This window comes from Etheostoma cragini, chromosome 23, assembly GCF_013103735.1.
Source record: "Etheostoma cragini isolate CJK2018 chromosome 23, CSU_Ecrag_1.0, whole genome shotgun sequence".
Lineage (NCBI taxonomy): Eukaryota > Metazoa > Chordata > Actinopteri > Perciformes > Percidae > Etheostoma > Etheostoma cragini.
The window spans coordinates 5088698-5105300 of record NC_048429.1 but is presented as its reverse complement, the minus strand read 5'-3'; the positions used below and the strand labels follow the sequence as shown (position 1 = coordinate 5105300).

General features: G+C 41.9%; 1 protein-coding gene across 14 annotated transcripts in view; it reads left to right on the top strand.

Annotated features, from left to right (window-relative positions):
- Positions 1-16603, top strand: part of magi2a (membrane associated guanylate kinase, WW and PDZ domain containing 2a) — a 199777-nt gene that overhangs the window by 162911 nt on the left and 20263 nt on the right. For 9 of the 14 annotated variants that reach the window (XM_034864003.1, XM_034864002.1, XM_034864007.1 and 6 more), the window contains 6 exons: positions 324-1001; positions 8894-8925; positions 12320-12527; positions 15594-15635; positions 15750-15865; positions 16164-16356. In XM_034864003.1, the coding sequence (XP_034719894.1) occupies positions 324-1001; positions 8894-8925; positions 12320-12527; positions 15594-15635; positions 15750-15865; positions 16164-16356 (1269 nt within the window). The remainder of the gene's footprint in view (positions 1-323; positions 1002-8893; positions 8926-12319; positions 12528-15593; positions 15636-15749; positions 15866-16163; positions 16357-16603) is intronic. The other 5 variants (XM_034864004.1, XM_034864009.1, XM_034864016.1 and 2 more) reach the window with 3 other exon arrangements.

The window sequence follows — 16603 nt, the reverse complement described above, 5'->3', positions numbered from 1 at the left end:
AGATAGGGGGAATGACATGCAGCAAAGGTCAGAGTCAAACCCTGTCCCGCTGCGTCAAGGAGTAAACCTTTATATGGGCGCCTGCTCTACAAACTGACCTGTCCAGGTCATGTTTTCTGCCTGTCTTGACAGTCTAGACAAATGAAATGATTCACACAACACACTGAGCAATGTTATATTGTAGGGCTGGACTTTTAGCAATTTGCATTACTACAGATTTTAAATGGGGTTTTCCTTCTTGTCCAACAGTCACCAGACATAGCTATGATTAGTTCCAGCCATTATAGCATTTTGTTTCTATCTGTCCATACTTTTGTCTGCAGGTGATGTCATTGTCTACATCAACGATGTGTGCGTCCTGGGCACCACCCACGCCGATGTGGTCAAACTCTTCCAGTCTGTGCCAATTGGCCAAAGCGTCACCCTTGTCTTGTGCCGTGGATACCCTTTGCCCTACGACCCAGAGGAAGTTGCCAACACCAATCACAACACCACCATTATCTCCCCGCTGGGCATCATGGAGCAGCGGCCCATCATGGTGAACGGCAGGACGGGCTACGACAACTACCTGGACTATCTCTCCCGCACGGCACGGTTCGTCACAGACCCCGGTCAGGACCAGGTCCATGCCCAGCAGCAGCTGCTCACCCCTCACCCAGGTGACACCCACTTGGACGGCTCGCTTCCTCCCACCACTGGCACCACACCTCCTGACAGCGTCTCCATGGCGTCATCGGGGGCGACCCAGGGCGAACTACTGACGCTGACCATGGTGAAGGGCCTGGAAGGTTTTGGCTTCACTATCGCTGACAGCGCTACAGGCCAGCGAGTCAAACAAGTGCTAGAGCCTCTGGGCTGCCCGGGTCTGTTTGAGGGTGACCTGATTGTGGAGATTAATAAGCAAAACGTGCAGGGATTCGGACACACCCAGGTGGTGGAGCTTCTCAAGGAGTGTGCCGTGGGAGCCGAGACCAGCCTAGTGGTTCAGAGAGGTGGAACAGGTAAGATCAGTGGCTGCAGGTAGGGATTCTGGAAAGATTGGTGACCTAACACAAGCTCTTGAATCGCTTCGTGTCTACTCCATATTTGCCTTCCTAGCATATCTGTTTGCGTATTCATCGATGTCATCTTTTACCGTTGTTGCCAAGTGTGTCTGTATGTGTGGTCCAGTCCAGAGGCTGCAGAAAACCTATCACACAGTCCTGCAGCGCTTAACAATGGCTGACTGATGCACAGCTCCTCTCAAGTGCTCCTCTCCTCTTTCCTATTCTTCTTTTCTTTACCCGGTTTGAAATACAACCTTCTTCACTTTACTTACGTAGACTCTGCCTCTCTGCTCTGCTCACTGATCCTTTCATTATGGTGCATGCTTTTTGCAGACCTGAATTACTTTTAGATGTTTTTATCATGCTAGTTTCAATATGTATGGCAAATTTGACCGTATGTGAGTCGCGGATAAAAGCCCCAAAATGTAAGCTTGTCAAAAGTAGCACAGTTTTTCAACAAAATACTGGTGGACTGCAAATGGCTCTGAAGTGCTTTCTACCCTGTGTTTTTTAGAATGTGTGGACCTCTGACAATCATAATTATGCACTGGCCACTTTTTTGTGTCACACACAGGGTTGAGATTTGCAGAACCAACAGGTAGCTTTCTCTCTGTGTGTGGGTGTGGGTGGGTGGGAGTGTGTGGGGTGTGTAGAAGTGTTTGTGTTGGTTCCTCAAGAAGGCTGAAACCTTTAGACAGCTTACTTCTAATGGCAATAACCTTGGCAGTGAAAGAAAAAGAAGAAAGATTTACTGTCATTCCCTAAATGTGTGTACGGCTCAAAAGACACAACATAATATGTGTCTAAGCTGTGATCTGCCTACAAACTGAGCTTGCCTTCTTATTGAATTGTGGAGGTAGTGCATCTGCCAGCTAAGACTCAGCCAAAGCTCTGACGTTTAGGATTAAAACGTTAGATTTTAATTAAATCTAAAAAGAAGAACGGCAACCGTTGCTCTTAATTAACCAAGCAGATAGGATCTGTCTCTGTAACCTTGTTGTTAAATGTTGTTAAATGTTGTTAAATGATTCCCTTCTTTAAGTTTACTTGTCCTTAATTTATCTTGGCATCCTCTAAGTAATGACACATGAACTTTAGCACTTTGTAGTGTGAGCTGGAAGCCAAGACAACTGTATTGGGATACCAATACTGCTTTTGCTTTTGTGTGGCACCAATTTGTAGTTCTGTATCTTGCCTCTTTGTGTTGTGTAATGTCACATACGAATGATAATGCCAACCGTCTGGTGCCACAGACACCACTGAGACTCACCCACAAAGGTCAGCAGCACCCTTTGAATAGATTTATTGCAGTTTATTTCTTTATTAGACTTCCCGTCTCCCTGTCAGCGAGAAGGGAGCCAATAAACATGGATAGGAGAAACAGAGTGCAGAAATAAGCTTCAGTGATGAGGACATTTTCTTTCCATAAAAGGGGGAAAAATAAAAGAATTTAAGCCAGTATCTCTAAAATATCATCTGCCAACACACATACACGCATGGGAGAGGTCAAAAATGTTGTGCCACTGCTCAAAAGTCTCAAATCTGTCCACACACTCCCCACACACAGACATAAAAACACAGTCTCCCATCTGCCTGGAAGCTAGCGGTGAAGCACTCCCGCCATCTGTCAAGGGTTCCTCACTCGCGGCAGAGCTTTAGAAGGTCGAAACAAGCGCTCCCATCTAAAAAGCAGCCTGTTGGCCCATGGAGAAAATGGCAATCTTATTTACATGCTATATTTCATCTCATTATTCCTAATCTGGATACGGCCTTGCTCCACTACACAACAATACGCCAGGGTGTGGTGTCACATCTGTTTGTGTTGAATTTCTGTGACTTGACAAGCTGTGGGTGCTAGAGGTGGGAAAACGTCTGTGCCACCCAGTCTGCTCTTACGGTAGCCTGACTGCGTATTGCACATATCTGTAGAAATGACAAGAAAATGTGTCAGATATCTCAGCTGGGTGGCGTTTAAGACATTGTAGATGTGTTGAGAGTATTTTGTGGATTTAAGTGGGAAAACACTGTCAGACTTTAAGCTCATTAAGATCAGAGACTTCAGACCCCCCGGAGAAAACGGTCACACTTAAGTCTTTGTAATTGTTGTCTTTAAACTATTTTTTTCAAGATGGAGATAAACAATGTAGTCTGGGACTAAGAAGATACACACATATCTAGATTTCTCATGTGGCAAAGCTAATGGTCTGTTATTTTTCTTAAAGTATTGTGATGCTAGTTATGTTTGACGGTTACCTCTTTAATTGTCTCTTGATTCCCCGACGCTCTAAAATGGTAATAAAGTAAGGGCTTAGGATACTGTATTCATGGTAATAGGAAGACATTTGAGCAGGGGTTACCAACATGGGAGGCAAAGAGGAATGCAGTGGGTTATTACCCGATTGGCCGGTTTAAAAAATATTCAATCTTTTGTCAATTTTTTTTGAACCGCTTGAAATAATTTTGGAAGGTAAAATAAATCTTCAGTTGAACTGCAAAAGTAAGTGACATGCAACTTATGATGAGGGGTAGTGAGGAGATATTGGATGGTTTAAGGTGCAACAAGCAAAAACTGACTTAGAGAAGGACACTACTGAAGCATCAATAGTGAGTCAGAGAACTTTTTTTCAGTCCTTTCCCCCATTTTATAGACCAAACAATCTATGAGTTTAGAAGATAATCAACTGAATAATTGATAATGAACAATTGTTAGTTTAAGCCATACACCTTTCAAGTGCCTGAATGGCTTATGTATCTAACTTCAAGGTGATAGGCTCAAACTCTTAAATGTGTTTGAAGGTCCGTTTATTTCAGCAAACTCTTGGCTTTTTGTTTTAAAGTGAATCTTTGAGCTTTTTGACCTTTGTGGTTTATTTACTTCCCTTGATTTTGGACACATTATTATGTTTGTTCCCAGTCATGCATTGATTATCCCTACGTAAGCGCAAACGCAACAATTTTTAGCAACATACTGCATATTAAAGTGTGAGCTGGGTCAGACTCCCAGCAACTACCGTGGTTTGAGTTGCAGCTGATTCTATTTTCCCACCCAACTTCCTCAGACAAGCCAGCTTTGAGCGTTTAGCCAAGCTATTACCCATCGTAATAAAACTGTCACCATGCTGCTAAGTGATGTTCCCGCTCTTCATACATCACAATTTGGCCTGCTGCACATTTGAACCACTGGACTCTGGCCACCCAATCTAATTGAACCAGTACAGAGAGAGGCCACCAACTCTGTCACCAAACAACTGTCACGCTCCCGTCTCTGGCAGACTCTCCAAAGACTGGCCAGTTCAGCGTCGAGCACGCAGCTAATCATATTCATTAAATACACAATCTGAAATGGAGGATTGAACCAGCACTGACCACTGACTAAAAACTAAAAAGTCTGCGAGTGTGCATATTTTTAGACGGGACAGCATTTTTTTCTCTTTATGCAGTGGACAGAGCTACCACCTCTTAGCATCTGGACTCAGGGAGAAAACACACACACACACACACACACACACACACACACACACGGTAAAGTCAAGGGATTGACTGCATTAAGGTCATTAAACACCCACATCCACAATCCAACAATGCTGTTGTGGCTATTTTATGGTTTCCATGCTACGACAACACACTCCTAATGTCCAGCATCAGAGATCCCAAATGGCTGTCGAGGAAGTTTCACAAATTGAGTTTCATCAAGAATTTCAGGTCTCTTTCTCACACACAAACACACACACACACCTCCTGGCTTTGTTTCATCTCTTTACATGAACAAAGGCAGGAGGGAGAAATACAAGAAAAAGGCAATGGAAAAGGGGAAAGATGTGATGTTGAAACATAAAGAAGCAGAAAAATAAGGTGAAGGTTGTACTACTACAACATTAAGCACAGAGAGAGTCAGCATGCTGGTGTTGCTCAGCTTGATGTTGTCATGGACACAGCAAAGAGCCAAACGAGCAGCAGTGAATTATTCCTATGATGCAGAAAATACATGTAGCTCATAAGCATCAATAAATCCTTGCCACAATAATTTTAAGACATACTTTAGGTATAATCATCAACAAAAGAGACAATCGTGAAGGAAAGTGACTTTTCTTACACTTCGGTTTTATATAACATTTGTACAAATGTCCAACTATTATTTTAAGGGCAGCCTTTTATTATGAGTAACATCTATAACCTGTAGTCAGATGGCTATACTGCTCTAAACATGATTATGTAATTCTAAAGATTTGGATCTTTGTTTTTATGTTCCCCCTGGCATGTGTCACAACCAAAGAATTTGCCATTAAAAGCGAGGCATTAGAGCCAAGCTGACCGCTAATTCACCGTCCAAACATTGTGCTATTTATGATCAAACAATCCAGTCAGCTAAGCCTCATCACCTTGAAAACCTCCCACTCGTAATACAGTTATGATATTTAGCCATCCTTTAAATTTTAGTTTGACTCCTGAGCCGTTTTTGCCTAACAAATGGGCACTCTGTCTCTCATCACCAGTAATTATTGCGCCTGTGTGTGTATGTGTTTGTGCCAGCATATGTGCGTGTGTGTATTTGTGTGTGAGTGCATGGCAGACAGCCTCATTAGTGGCTATCTAGACCATTAGCAGGCTGCATCTCGTTGCCACACCAGCAGAGACACAGGGCAGTAATTAGCTGCTGAGACTTTCAACTCGTTCACATGTACGCTCGCCCATTTAGATTTCCTCTAACAGGGCACATTCTCCTTCACTGCAGCCCACCCACACACTCACACAAATGCCGAGCCACATGGTTTGATTCACACACGACACCTACACGACAGCCAGGCACACATTTTCCTTGTCTTATTCGCACAAATCTCAAGGTATCCTTCTCCACACAAGCCCCCACACACTTACATAAACTCCCCTTTCTAGTACTATCTTGGGTAAATTGGTCATTATGAGTCAGCTGCCTGGTTTTACCTTTCACCTCAGATTGGTCATGTGCACACAGATGACCTGAGGCTGCTCTAAGAAGCATGCAAACCTCAGGTGAGGGTCTGCTTTCTAAAGAAAGAAAAGAAGGAGGAGGGTTTGATTCACTGAGCCTCCACCAGCCTTCCAGGGAATCACTGTGTAACTAGACAGTGATTCATTGGATGTGTGTGTGCAAGACAGAATAGTTGGAAACAAAAGAGAGAAAAAGAAAGGAAGAAGAGAGCAAGAGAGGGATGATTTCGGCTCCCTGCCAGCAGAACACAGACTGTCGGCCATGTTCACACTTACAACTCTGTCCCCACCAAACCCGGAGGATCTGACCACCAGGGATCGATATCCCCTCCGGTCGGCCCAGGAAGACAGCCCAGGGCCTTGTGCATGATGGACGAGATGCTAAGATTAGATCATAGCAGAAATAGAAAACAAATGTAATGGTGTTTAGCCTTACTGCCATTCAAATTAGATCACAAAAGCAAAAGTTAGACTCCTCTTCTCCTCCACAACCTCAAATCTCAGTTATCGCTACCTGCCAGGGCTGAGGTGAGGTGGGGGGGCATAAGCATGCACCATCACACACTGTGTGTGTTTAGGGACTTTTCCCTTTTTACTATGGACCTTGAATAAGCAACATAGTATGCCCTCAGGACTGTTGTTATACTAGTTTTGCATCACTGAAGGGTGACAGTTACTGTACAGAAGGACGCGACACCGGTTAGCATAAAAGCTACAGTAGGTGCAAGTTTGACACCACAGGGTTCATGTAGCTTTCTGCACCCGAGCTGCCAGGTCTGATTAGCCTTCGGTCTAAGGACTTTCAGCACCATGGACAGCTCCTTTTACTCTCTCCTTCTCTTAGTCTCTCTTTGCGTCTCTTGCCCCTTTTTAACTTTTGGCCGTGGGGCACTCTGACACCCACGTCCAACTAAATGTCTGGTACGCCTGAGTTAACAGCAACTCTACCCTGAGGATCACCTCGGTCAGTGATGCCTGGTAGTGCCCCTCCTTTCTGTCGGTCCAGCTCAGCTCAGGTTCTGTCAACCACACTGAGAACTGCTCTGTTGCCTCTTTTGCTCACTGTATCCTTCAAACTGACTTAGATATTCTGACGTAGGTATTCCGGACAGAAAGCCTTTCATTGATTGACCTTCTTTGGGAAGAAAAGCAAAACTCCTCTCTGTCTCTTGCTCATATACTTTTCAAGTTATGCTTTGAGTTTTAAATAAGCTGTTGTATATAAATATAAATCTTATTTGGCTTATTGTGACTGAGAGAAGCTGACAGGCTGAAAAAAACATTGCTGAATAGCTTTGTGTCACTTTTGTTCATTTCCATGTTGTCACCATTCCGCTGGCGGCTCAGTGAGAGAGTTTTTACTGTGCGATTGGAGCCTTGCCAGGCCAACACTGGGAAGGCTGGCGCATAATTCGGGCAGTCAACCCGTAATTTGATCTCCCCATTTGCATACGCTTGTAGCATCCCAGAGGGAAGACCGTGGCAGCACTTGAAAGACATGAAGAAGAGAAATTAAATCAGGGAGATGGATTGTACACCTACATGCTTCTGTGAATTTAACTATAGAAACATTGCTGCAGCATATGTTTTATTACTTTGTGTGTGTGCAAGCACGGATCACGTATCGATGTCAGCTGCTACTGTTGGGCTTTTTACTGATTGTTTTCTTTCATCATCTAAGATAGATTTCCGGTTGTTGTGCTTGAACAATGCTGTAAACAGCGAAAATGTGGCATACCTTTTTAAAGGTCAAAGCCAGATGAATGGGAAAGTCAAAGGAAAATGAGTGCCCTTTACCTTGCTGAACTGTATTACAAACTGAAACCACTCAAATCTAACTGCCTTTTCATTGTCACTACTAGGCTCATTACAGATCGATGATGAAATGCTTCCTTCAGTAACAAAGACCCTAGTGGGCGCTAATGTTTTATGGAATTTTAGCTAATTTAGATGGAAGTTACCACATGACTTTGCTGAGAAAGTGGCGTACTACTGCATATTAGAAAAAAGTTGTATATAGCATAAAGTGATGCCACTGGAGTCCGCTTCGTTTGGGGCTGGGGACTACAAGTTTGAAAATGAAAAATAAATCTGGAGGTGTGGAGTTAGAAAGAAGTGAAGTTGACAGACCTCTGTAGCCTGCTCTTCATCTCTGCTCAAGGCTAGCGGCATTGTAATGAACAGTAGGTGCCAGATTTTGACAAGGAAGATCAATGCGTTTTACTTTGTCCATCTTAAGTCCAATAATTATAGGATAAATTGGTGACCCCCAAGTGGCCAAAAAATCTGTTCATTTTGGTTTATTATAATATTTAGTTCTTCTTTCTCCATGCGGAAAAAGTAAGATCACCTAATATCCCAAAACTAAACATAAAATCACACTCATTAAAGAAAAATCTAAACCATACAGGAAAAGATGAATTCATCGCTGCCTTTAAAATTATTAGTTCCTATTATTTATGCCACGTGTTGATCACTGTCTTTCATGTTTAACCACGTCAATCATTTTAATATCAAAACATCTTGTACTGTGTTAGAGCATGCTTCTCAGCTATGCCTTTCCTACAGTCTTATTTTAATCTCTCTGTCTTCACAATAAGTGACTCATAAGATATGTATTTGCACTCTTCTGCTTTGTGCTTTTAATATGTTTTAGTCAATTTGCTTTTCTTTCTCCTTTCTACCATTCACATGCCACATTATCATTGCTGTTTTTTCTGTAATTATGCTGCTAATGTTTTGTTTTTTTAATTCATTTTAGTATCCTCATAAACCCCCTGGAATTGGCTATCAGAGCTGAAATTAAACCACACATCTCATGATCTGTTTCCACCATCTTTTTCAGTCTAAAGCATTTCTTTGTTCTCTCAACATTGCAGGTCACTATTCACCCTGGAAGACCCCTAAGCAGGTAACATGCACCAGCCTCCAAAACTTGGACTGTCCCTATTTCTGTTTTTAAATCATTAGTATACAATAGATCTTCTCTTTAGTACCAATGGCTGCAGCGTGCATACTGTATGTGCTTTTAGAATTACTTTAATCTTTTATTTTAGACATTTGAAAGATTTAGAAATAACGTTTCAATCCCTCCCTTGATATACTAACTCTACTGATGGTTCACTATATGTCCTTGGCTTTTACAACAGCTAGTTCTTGATATTTGGATAAGAAAAGGTCAAGTGGCCCGCTCATAACATCACTCGTCTCTTGATCCTGCAGTTCAAAGCTAATTCATAAACTGACACAGTGCCATCAGGGTTATCCACAAGAGGGGCATTTGAATTATGCTACTAATATAGTGCTTTGAAGATTCTGTTCTCACTGTTTTGGTACGGCCCATATGCATTCATCCCTCTTTTATCTTCTTTTTAGGACATTTTTGCAATCTTTCAGATTTTTTAAAGGCTTTTTTGCTCTTTTGTACCACCCTACGCTTGCTCTCTGTTCATTTATCTTTTACCGTGCATTTATTTCCCTTTGTCACATTAAGCAAACTATCTCTGCAAACTTGCATTCAGCCTCTTCTGCTTCCTCTGCCACCATAAATACTCTACTATAGTATCATATTCTGTCCCTGGGCACACTAAAAACTCAATCCACCAAACATCCTCTTAGATCAGATTTACTTTGTCTTTATGTGCATTTGTCACACTCACATGCCTGCACATGAGTTGTTTCTGCCCATCTTTCTTTGTGTCTTTTTGTGCGACTATGCGTGTAATCCATTTCATGCCTGGACATACTCCTAGCGCTGCTCTGACCAGCCCCTGACCCCAGCTCATGTTGTCCTCATTCCAGATCACAACTAACAGCACAAGAAACCCCCATTGTGTAACACTTGTCCCCTGAAATTCTCCTCATTGTTCATAATTTCTGCTCTCTCTCGATTTAATCAGTCACCTCCATTTCCCTCAGAATAATAGTAATTCTGCGCTCTGAGGAAAAGGCACAAAGTATCAGACGGCATGCAGAGCCTTGTCTGTTCACATCTTTCTCGCACACTCCCCCCCCCCCCCCCCCCCCCCCCCCCCCCCCCCCCCCCCCCCCCCCCCCCCCCCCCCCCCCCCCCTTCCCCAGTGTTCATTTGTCGGCTTCCCAACCCCACCTCGCCCTGCCCCTCTCCCCCAGCTGCTAAACCATCGCACACCACATTTCAGTCTCAGTTTAATTGGGTATCATTTGTTACAAGAAGACTTCTGCAGCTCTGAGTATGGAATATGGAGGAATTTGACTAATAAGGGAAGAACAGGGAATCGCCTAATTGTCAAATCGACCTACAGTTGAGCTCAGCCTGCAGCTCCTGAGAGTTTCTTTTGCAAATGAGCTTATCAACATTTGTCTGTCAAATCCAATACTGTACGTAACAGCTACTCAATGCTGGTGCATGTGCATTTGTTTTTATATTGTAATGTTGTCTTGTAAAGACCTGCCTGCAGTGTCCTCTATTCATCTGACCAGCTAGACTATTAGCCAGAGTGTGTTTGCTTTAACAGTCCTAATCAAACAGTGAGAAAGTGAAAGAGAGATCAGGATGCAGTAGTCTAATCTCAGCCTTAACAAGGTCCCCAGTCTCAGCAGCCTGCGCCGTGCAGACGTGCTTCACATCAATAGCAGACGCGAATGAAACCTCAAAGAATGGAAAGACTTTTGATTCCATCCCGGAGCTTTTATGTAGCTGATATTTATTCTCGGTGCATCTTGAACCAGATGCCCTGTAATTCTCCATATTAAAGCGAGCCATATGCAGCCAGTCTCGCCATCCCAGTTTCAAAAAAGGCTTGCCGTTCCCTCCTGGTTCCATCTCTCACACTTTCTGACATGTCAACATGTCATCTTGGCTATCTTCCGTGCTGTGACTTAAGCGGCCTGACTTATCTGACACATCAAGGCTGACACTCTGATTGACTGGCGTTGTCAAAGCTGCTGGTGTCACCTCAAACACTTGACAACACATTTTCAAATGTGTTCTGGGATGTAGCATGTAATTGGCTATAATTTATAAAGTAATACCTTACAAAACAGAGTAGCCAATGCACTGACCAATAGGATTATTTGAAAATGATTTTCTTTTTGCTGTCATCCTCAAAACACCCATCCAAAATAAGGCCATAATTATCTGTGCGACTATATATTATCTTCTTATTACCCACATAATTGATGTACACTGAGATGTATATGGCAAATAGAGGCTGGGATTGTTTTGTTTTGTTTCAACCACTAACCTCACTAACTCTGTGGCTTCCACTCTTTCTAGCATGAATTGATCATTCGCTAAACCCCTCCCCCTAACAGGCAATTGTCCAATAATAGTTTAGCAATCGTATCTGAGCTGTCAAGCTTTGGATTTTTCCACATTCTTCCAATCAACTAGCTAACTATATCCCAATAAAAGCAGTACGTGGGGCTACAGGTTACGTAAAAAAAAAAAAAATCTGGTTAGTATATTATAGTTTAGGCTCTGTCCTGCTCTTTATTCAGTTTGGGGGAGTTAAAAATTGGCCAACTACAGCCAAGCTTGCGTAAGAAAGCATCAGGTTTGCCAAACCTTGCATTTATTAATCCTCAAGTAAGTGTCTAGTGCTTTTTAAAAATACAAACATTATATCATAAATCTGTTATTACTACAAGTTTTTTTCTGTAATCAACATCCAAATCATCCAAGGATTATGTTAAAATTAACATTATTTTAATTTCATTTTTATTAACAATACTGTACTGTAATACTAGGGCTAATTAGCTTTATACAAGAGCGTTGCTGTTTCTTTATTTCCATCTTTTATGGATCATCAGCTGGTAAGAATTTGTTTTTTGTTTTTTGCTACCTTTAGCCTCAATTCTTAGCCTCATGTGCATATTTGAGGTAATTTTACAGGCTTTTGATTTTTAAACTAAACCACTGGAAACACTCAATTCAAACATCAGTTGTAGCAATAACATAAGCTTATGAAGCTAGCTGCAGCTAATAAAACTAGGAAGAGTTGTCACTTAAGCCAAAAATGAGAAGCCTGCTTTTGTCTTCCTCTGTAATCGAAGACCTAAAGTTTAAAATATTACTGCAAATTTTGAGTGATACATCTGCCACTGTTACCATTGTGAAATGCATGCGTGCTGTGCGAGAACTTAAACTTTGACAGGCTTAGTTACAGTAACTAAGAGCAGTGGGGACTAACAAACCATCAAAAGTCAATAAAGCAAACTCTGTGCTTAGTGTTGTTATCATCGTTACAAGTCTAAAAATCGAGTGTCAGGAGTGGGAAAGGTGGTAGTGAAATATTGACCTTTCATGCCACTGTGCTTTACAGGTGCTGGAGCAGTGGGAGTCCCAGCAGGGCCAGGGCAGCCCTGCTCAGACCAGCCTGTCAGCCCCTGTTATTCCCCACAACACCCCCTTCCCAACACACCATCTCCACAGGGCCTCTGTCCCAGACTCAGCCTCCGAGGCCTTGGCCCTGGCTAAACCAGACCCTTATGACCTTTATGAGAAGTCCAGGGCTATCTATGAGAGTAGGCGTAAGTACCAGAGTAGCATTGTGACAAACACTTCTCTCTAGCACTGAAGAAAGATGGACTCCGCATTGGAAGGTGGAGTACTAAAGATGCACCACTCTTTTTCTCACAAACACACAAACATTGAGTCACAGATTCTTTGTTGTTGTTTACTTTGGAAGCTTTGCTGAAAACTTGAAAAGCGTGTTCACATGAGCCGGCCTCTTTCAATCAGACTGAAAGATCTGTTGCTGAATGTTCAGCCTAAATACTGAAGCTTTACACAATCATCAGACGGTATGCCTATTAGCACCTGCAGATACTAATTCCTCATAGTATGCCATTGATCTTCTCGTGTTACTGTAAATGGGAACACAGGCCAACACAAACACTAACAAAATCTGCCTTCAGTCAGCAGTCTTTTTACTGACTGGAAGGATCTTTATATCCAGACATCGACATCCTAGCTCACATCATAAACGGAGATGTGTTCAGATATAAACAGTGCACGCAGCAGCTGATTTTTTTATGACATGCTTTAGTGCCAGCAATATTGCCATCCTCTGACTTGTAAAATGTGGCAAAAGTAATTTCTTCTTGTTACGATATCATCAGGATGCATCATAAAAAAATCTAATGCCCTGTTGGACCTTTTGGCTGTAGAAACTAGTATATGTACTTTTTTATGAGTCAAGGTGTATGCAGAGCTGTTGTGAGGATTTTGGAAATACTGAGGTCATTAGTCCAAGTTACCACCACACGCCCCTGTGCGTGCAAAATGCAGTACTTTACAATTTTTGGGGATTTTTCATTTCTTTATTACATAAGTTATTTTAATTTATTACATTGTAATTTCCAACATGAAAGACTAAATGCTTTGATGCATATTCAAAGCCTTCTCCACTGTGCCTGGAAGAAGTCCTGGTGAATCTTTAATTTATTAGCCCAAAAATTATATGGTCATTAATATACCAAACCATGTTTGAATTTTTACCTTCAATCTAACATCCACACAGATTGCTAAAAAAAACATATTCCCAGAGAAATTGTGAGGCTATGACCTCAGGGTCCTCAATGGCCTGCCTAGAAGTAGTCAAATTTAAGTCTAGAATTATCTTAATAAATAACCATCATATGTAAGCTTTTAATTTAAATAATAGTAGACATGTTTTTAATAAAACTTTAATAACACAGGAACACATAAATATTGATGACATGACCTTAGTGTGCGCAATGGTAGCTACTGCCCTGTGTATGTATCTCAAGTCTGGTGCCGTTCAGAAGTTAAAAGTAGCCATAAATATTTTTTTAAATATGAATGTTGTCTTGTTTTGTGTGTATGGTGTGTCAGCATGAGTGGGACTCTCTTGGATTTTTCTTTGTTTTGATTTTGAGGTGGCCATGGCAGACATGCAATAGTAAACGTTTTTCACAGACAGGTGTTTATTCTTACTCGAGAGGATGTGGATGTCAGAAAGTCTCCTTATCAAACCTCATCGGTCTTCCTGTATCAATCATCGTCTCACCCTCCTCTTCAGCCGTGAATGCTGTGATTAACAGTGCAACATTTGCTGTCATCTTCCTTCCAATAAAGGTCAGGGGTTGGTTGTGGTGAGGCTCAGTAGGGAACAGACAACGACATATTTTTATTTAATGCTCCGTTTGCTGCTCTCTATGCCCAGGATACTGGCCTCATGGTGGAGCACTGTGAGCAAACTCTGCTAATGTTGGTTCATTTACATTTTCTGGGAGCCTTAATAAGTTGTCAGCATTTATGTAAACAGGTTTGCTTAAAGGGTCAGGTTGCACAAACTACAAAAAATAAATAAACTGCCTTCTCACTGCCTCTAGTGGAAGAACTGTCTACTGGTGAAATAGTCCCTATTTGTATATTGGTTTACAGTGTTACCTGTGCATTATCCAGAATAACAGGACATTGATTTTGGAAACAGGCTATTGTGGGTGGCAGATTTTTCAGAGACAGATTCAAACTGTCAGCATGACTAGATACTTCAAGAGGTAAGTGCGAATAAATGTTTGTTTGGGTAAACCAGTCCTTTAAATGTTCCCTTATGGTGCAGAGAAAGATGCACTGAGAAATCTGTTTGTCTTTTCTTAAGGTGTGTCATTCAACAGTTGGCTTAAGCTGTGTGAATAATTGAACTAAAACCTGTGAATAAACAGAACAGCTGTGATGTCTAACCTTATTTTCTGATATACGGTAGCTTGATTAGACCAAAACATAAATTAATATAGAAAGTGAAACATGACACAGGAGTTTTTTCCCTTGTATGCAAGCTGTGCTTCACACTTGTCATACATTCAGAAGGATGAGACTTTGTACTCAGAGGAAAATTAAAACTTAAACACCTACAAATCTTGACAATTGAGCAAACCACATCTGGTGATTAAAATGAGATAAGATCTAAAGTTCAGAACTGCTATTAAAAGGACCTTGGGGTGTAATAATTTTGTCAACATAGTTTTTTGCCTTTTGAAAATTATATATTTATCTGCAAATCACTTTGACGTGTTTTCTGACTGCAAATAGCATTGGTTTAAAATATTTGCATGGTTACTCACCTGTGTTTACCATCAAAACCAGCTAGATCTCAATAAGAAGCGCTTTATGTTTTTTGCGTGGAAACAGATATGTCACTCTTCCTTTCTGTAGTGGTGATTTTCTTTCCCCCTTCTTCTTGCTGAGTTCCAGCCAAGCGTTCAGTCTGATTAAAACAGTTACAATTGGAATCAATTTTTCATTCGCAGCCACTTGTCTGCGGTTGATTTCATTTTGCTACTTTGCAGATCATAGTGTTGTGTGAAGTCCCTGATTGCAGATCAGTGCTTGCGTCTCACCTCACTGTAAATAAGTAACGGGTATAATACACACTGTAAGCACTTCCTGACTTTTATGGATGACGCTGAAATTCTGCACTGACATTAATGCTGAAGCAGGGCCTTTCTGCCTTCTTTTAGCCTTTGTGCGTTTGCCGGTGTGCTGTCTGTGTATGTGTGCATTTGTGGGTGTCTGTGTGTGGACTACATTTGTTGTTGTTCATGGGTTCTTCCTGCATCTTTTTTTTCTAGAACCTGGCCAAACAAGGGCAGTTTTTCCTGTGGACTCCTCAGGTAAAAGACTTCATCTCCGCAGAGACACTGTTAAAAAATATATATATATACTGCTAATGAAAAACAATATAACTCAAAAGAGTTTTCATGATGTCTGTGGTGGTGTTGCTTCAGGAGCAGAGTATCAAGACATAGAGGTGCATCTGCGCAGGCAGAAGTCCGGCTTCGGTTTCCGGGTGCTGGGCGGGGATGAGGCAGGGCAGCCTGTGAGTCCGGAGACGTGTGAGAAGGCTCGTATGGCGATGGGCGTGGAACCCTGTCATTTTCTCCTCTCTAACCCACTACACACACACTGTGTACACCTAACCCCTGACCTTTGACCCCTGAGAGAGTGCTGGCTGCTTTGGTGTCTGTTGCTGTGTGTTTAAGTAACAAAACAGTATTTCAATCATGTAATTGAGCTATTTATGTACCAGTATAACAACCACCTTAACACCCACTGCATGTGACACTCACAGATTCTACTCCAGCATCTCAAGCCATTGAGCCAGTACATTCTGTGTATAACAGTCTACATAATAATAACAGATCTTGATCGGGGCGATCATCGAGAAGAGTCCGGCAGACCTTGACGGGCGCTTGCGGCCCGGTGATGAGCTGCTGTTTGTGGACGGGATCCCGGTTGTGGGGAAGCCGCACAGATACGTCATTGACTTGATGCACGGGGCGGCCCGAAACGGCCAAGTGAATCTGGTCATCAGGAGGAGGGTGCAGGCAGCAGGTGAGCAAACACTGGATGGAGTTGACATGTTTTTTTTTTTTATTTTGTTTCATTCACCATTATGATTAAAGCTTAATTAGATTAGATTAAAGCTATTGTAAGTAGTTTCTGTCGCACCTGTGATGAATTCTACGTAATGACAATAACACTGTCAGCAAGTTCACATGATTCAAGTAAGTAAACATTATTTCTATAGCACTTTTCACAGACCAGGATCACAAAGTGCTGCACAAGTTTATAAAATGAA